This window comes from Macrotis lagotis, chromosome 1 (assembly GCF_037893015.1).
Source record: "Macrotis lagotis isolate mMagLag1 chromosome 1, bilby.v1.9.chrom.fasta, whole genome shotgun sequence".
NCBI lineage: Eukaryota > Metazoa > Chordata > Mammalia > Peramelemorphia > Peramelidae > Macrotis > Macrotis lagotis.
Window position 1 is genome coordinate 151,706,035 of NC_133658.1, and position 4,644 is coordinate 151,710,678.

Genomic DNA, 4,644 nt, shown 5'->3' on the forward strand with positions numbered 1-4,644 from the left:
AGGCTTTGCAAAAAAAACAACCTCATTTCATCTGAGTTAGCGTTTGATCCTCCCAATACCAACAATACCGACCTGTAGGGTGAGTTATTAGTGTTCCTTTTATAATTCAGGAAACTGAGGTTCGGAGGCGGAAAGTCACTCGGCCACGGTCACCCGGTGGTTACATGTCAGAGGTGGAACCGGAATGCAGCAGGTCCCTGCAGCTTCCAAGCCCGAGCCTCTTGCACCACGTCAAACCCTTCATTTGGAGATCTGACCGGCGCCTGGACTGGGCATGGTCTGGAGCCGGTAACCGAGGCGCGCGGGGCCCCGGGCACAGCCACTCCCGCAGCCCGTTTCGGGGGGCCCAAGGGGCAGCAGCTTAGACCGCGACCCGGAGTGAAAGGAAACGGAGGTGAGCCAGGGAGGTGGGCGCGGGGCTGAGGAGGGGGAGGCCTTCGTAACCTCGGGGCTTAGAAGACTGGGGGGCTGCAGCCTTGGGGGCGTCCTGGGGAGGGCGTGGCCGCCCGGCCCGGGGGCAGCGCCCCGCGCCGGGCAGCTCTGGGAGGAGGCTCCGGGGCGCAGCCCCGCATCACATGGGCGGAGGGGAGGCACCTCCCGGAGCCCCGGGCGGGCTCTCCCCAGAGCCGAGGAGCGGCGGCGCAGAGAGCAGCAGCTGCCCACTCTTCCCCGTCCTGTTCCCGGGGAGGACGGGCTGACCCGTGCAGGTTAGGGTGCCGGCACCTGCCCCTTCTCCGCCCCTCCTCCCAGCTTCCCTGGGGGCCCCCTCCTGCACCCCTTCTCTCCTTCCTGGCTGCGCTCTCCCGCACCCTGACTTCCCCCGCTACCAAACCCTCTATCTCTTCTCTTCTGCCTCTTTCCCCTCATTCCGCCCTCCTGCTCCTTCCCATCTCTCCTCCTACGGCCTCTCATTCCGTCCCCCGACTCCCGCTCCTGCCCCCCGTCTTCCCTCTCCTGTTCGTCTCCCCACTTTCTCCTAACTTCTCACTCCGCTCTCTTCAGTTCCGCTCCCATCTTTCATCCTCCCTGCAGTCCGTCTCTCTTCCACAACCCCCTGACCACTGCAGAGCTCTCCCCATCTCCATCCCCTTTACTGGTCTCTCTCCTGATTCTTCCCCCCCAAACACCTCTGCCCTCCATCCTACGAAAACAGCCCCGTTCCAACTTGCTGGGTACTTTGGCCCCGGGACTGGGGAAGTCATCTTAACGGGGAAAGCTGGGAGGGTGGACCGGCACCTTGGCTCCTCTGATCAAAGCCAAGGAGCCAGAGTCCACTCAGCTCAAAGGTCTGAAGACCAGCTGAGTGTCTTCTCAGTATCTCACAGCTGCCTTAAGGGTGCTGTCATAATGAAGCTGGCTGGCTTGGGTGCCTTGGCAAGATGTGGAGCCTAGATGAAGTGAGGTGGAAAGATCTGCTGGCTTTTTGGGGGTCCTGAGAGGTCAAGGGCTGAGGAGTAAAGAGTCTTGAAAAAATGTGCTTGATTTTGGAGGGGGGGGTAGGAGAGGAAGAAAAGCGTTAGGTTTGATTCTTTTCTTTTTAGATATCTTGTATCTCTGTTCTCAAAAAGAAGTTGGGCATTCCAGGGTTCATGGGGTAAATTATAGGGACCAGAAATTACACTGGTTAAGTCTGCTCCTAGCAAGTTTAGTGCTCCAGCCTGGATGGACAGGATGTGAGGAAGGGTGCCTGGCACCTATCTGAGTGGGTATCTGGCAGGGTGGTATTCCCAGAATGGCATAGACATTTCCTGCCCAATCTCAGCTTGGGGACTGAAAGCTCAGGAAAGTCTCTGAAGGGCAGAACTGCTTGGAAAAGTTTCCTTGCCCAGTGAAAAGGAATAGGAAGGAAAGGATGCCCATCCCTCGTCCTGCCAGCCACCACCCCAGAGCACCCAGAGCTGAACCCCACCATCAGTTCTGTCCGATGATTCCTAGAGCGGCTTGTTTCTCATGGTTTAAGTGGCCTCAGATATTGAGTATTCTTGGGCATGTCAAAGGACCAAGAAGGGCTTTTAAAAATTATTTTTATTAAACCATAGCATAACTCTGTAAGGATAACCAACTTCCCACCATCCACCAAGATATGGATCGGTAGGTGCTGGGAGCATGTCCTTGTTCATCCAAGGAAATGCTGACCCTTCTGATCTTACTCAAACACCATTAACATCTTTAAACCTTGTGCATGATCCCCTCTCTGCTGTGTGTGGGGGGCCACAGAATGCATGCAGGGACACATTCATGAGCCTGCACATGAAAGCCTGTATTGACATAGCCTTTTTGGCCTTTTAGGGCTTCTGTTCCCCATTTCTGGGCTCTCTCACCACCTCTTCCTCTTCCTCTACCTCCTGAAGTATAGGAGTGGCAAGAGGAAATAGGTTATATTGTGGGTTTTAGAGACCAGAAGCCAAATACTTGTAGGGTATGACAGCACTGAATGATGGGGTGCTGAAAGAGACAGGAAACTATGGTGGTTTGTGCCACTTACAACATACTCTCCAAGACCTGTCAGCCCTCTTAACCTTGGCAGCTGATTTCCTAGGGGTCTCTAGGATACAAGGAGGGGGAAATTCAATCACCTCCTCCCAGAGTAAAGGGGGGAAGTGAAACTGTTCCTATACAGTGGTTTTAGTCACTTCCTCTCCCCTTACCCCACAACCTCTGTGTGATTGTTCCCTGTGGCTGGGCCATTACTGTCACCTCCCCCGGTTCCTATCTTGTTTGTTTCTTTCCTGTCTCAGATATGGCACTGACTGTGGACGTAATAGGGCCTGCACCCTGGGGCTTCCGAATCACTGGGGGCAGAGACTTCCACATGCCCATCGTGGTGTCCAAGGTAAGGAAGGGGTAGTTCTCAGGGGGGTGTCGATCAAATGAGATATATTTTGAGCAAAGAGCTTGGCTAGTCTTAAAGCCCTTTATAAATATTAGTTATTATCAGGAACAAATACCTGGTTATCCATTTCCCCTCTCACTCCGAACTACTCACCTATTTTTAAAATTTGTATCTGGGAATGATTGGGGGAGAGGGATGCTATTGCTATGGGAATAAAGGGTGTGTGTATGTTTTGGTCCAGGCTACCTGAGAATTACAAGTGTCGTAACTACAGGACTTGCTCTCCCTTTCCCCCTAATCATTGGTAACCATCTGGGGTGATTATTACAGTGAGAGTCCTAGAGATCAGGACTATTGCTATAAAAGCTCCCATCCTTCTCTCACCCCCTCTCCAATCTGGGTGCAAGGGTGAATAATCCTATTTGCAAGACATTCCAGGGGAATTGCAAGATAATAGCCAGGGGCTATTGGCTCAAACTATCACTATGCCTGAAATTTCAACAATAGAAATTGGTCCTTTGAGGCCTTGAAGGATTTTCTAATATTGGGAACTCCATATGGAACTGAAACGAACCTTTATCAGCTGAAGTTTATATGTGGGATTGGGGGTGAGGGGAATTTCTTGAAGGTCGACTGAGAACAGGGCCTTAAGAAGTAGCACATAGAATGGATACCTAGAAAGGATAAGAAATTCAGAATATAGTGGTGGAAGATGTTTGGGAAGGGTAGGGAAGACCTCCACATACTGAACAGAGCCACTTCTGACACTCTGAAGGTGGCTGAGCGAGGAAAAGCTGAAGCTGCTGACCTTCGACCAGGGGATGTCATTGTGGCCATCAACGGAGAAAATGCAGGAAGCATGCTTCATGCTGAGGCCCAGAGTAAGATCAAGCTGAGCCCATCCCCTCTGCGGTTGCAGCTGGACAGGTAGTTTATGGGCCCCTCTTTACCCTAATGACTAGTGTCTTTCTCTTACCCAAGTACCATTGGCATGGTCCCCACAGCTCCCACGAGACTTGGATAATTCACTAGGAGTGAGATTCAAGGCAGAGGCAATACTGGGGTGAAGGAAGTAGGGAAGCTGGGTGGGCACCCCTGTTTCCGCAAGCTCACTGGAGGGTGGGTGCTCCTGATCTAGGTGTGCAGCCTTGGGCAGGGCGGGTTGGCATCAGGTACCTGGTTGCCCAGGTTTGACTGGTTCCTAGGAGTGTGCAGGGCGTGAGCATGGGCGGGATATGTGGGCTCCTCAAGGGTGAAGGGGAAGCAGCTGTGGTTTGCTGTCTCTCCTGAGCTCGAATTCCCATGGCATCTTTAAGATGGAGCCATATCAGCTTAGACAGGGGTGTAGGGTGGGCCATCTGAATTGCAAAGGTTTTATTCCCTATCCTAGTTTTCTTTTAACCTTTGCTCCTTTGCCCTTTCTAGTCTCTTCTCTCTCTTACCCTGATTTTGCTATTGCCATCTTCCAAGCCCAACAGGTATGGTGGTGTTGAGCCTGAAGGCAAAGGTTATGGGGGAAACAGGTGGCTCTCCAAGGTTGGGTGTCCTAGTGACTCAGAGACTAGGAATGTAGAGACATCCCCAAGCCAGGAGATACCTGTGGGAGGAGCTCCCTCTGGCCTGAGTCATGGTCTCCATTGTGTTGTCTCCTTGGGTTTTTCTCATTTGGAGAGGGCATGGGTCTATCCCTCTACACCTTTTTCTCATACTGCTCAAAGCCACCAAGACTTCCAGGGGGCATTGATGCCAAGGAGCAAGACTGGCATTGGGTGGCCAAATTTGGTAGAGTCAATACCCTTCTGCTGCCGCCA

At 52.6% G+C, this 4,644-nt stretch overlaps 1 protein-coding gene across 2 annotated transcripts in view; it reads left to right on the plus strand.

Annotated features, from left to right (window-relative positions):
* The first annotated feature begins 314 nt into the window (after positions 1-314).
* PDLIM2 (PDZ and LIM domain 2) overlaps positions 315-4,644 on the plus strand; it is a 32,772-nt gene continuing 28,442 nt past the window's right edge. Inside the window, exons 1-3 of one of the 2 annotated variants that reach the window (XM_074209154.1) lie at positions 315-394; positions 2,739-2,833; positions 3,609-3,760. In XM_074209154.1, coding sequence (XP_074065255.1) covers positions 2,741-2,833; positions 3,609-3,760 — 245 coding nt within the window. In that variant the 5' untranslated portion in view covers positions 315-394; positions 2,739-2,740. Of the gene's footprint in view, positions 395-626; positions 708-2,738; positions 2,834-3,608; positions 3,761-4,644 lie in introns of those variants that run through there. The other variant, XM_074209153.1, reaches the window with a different exon arrangement.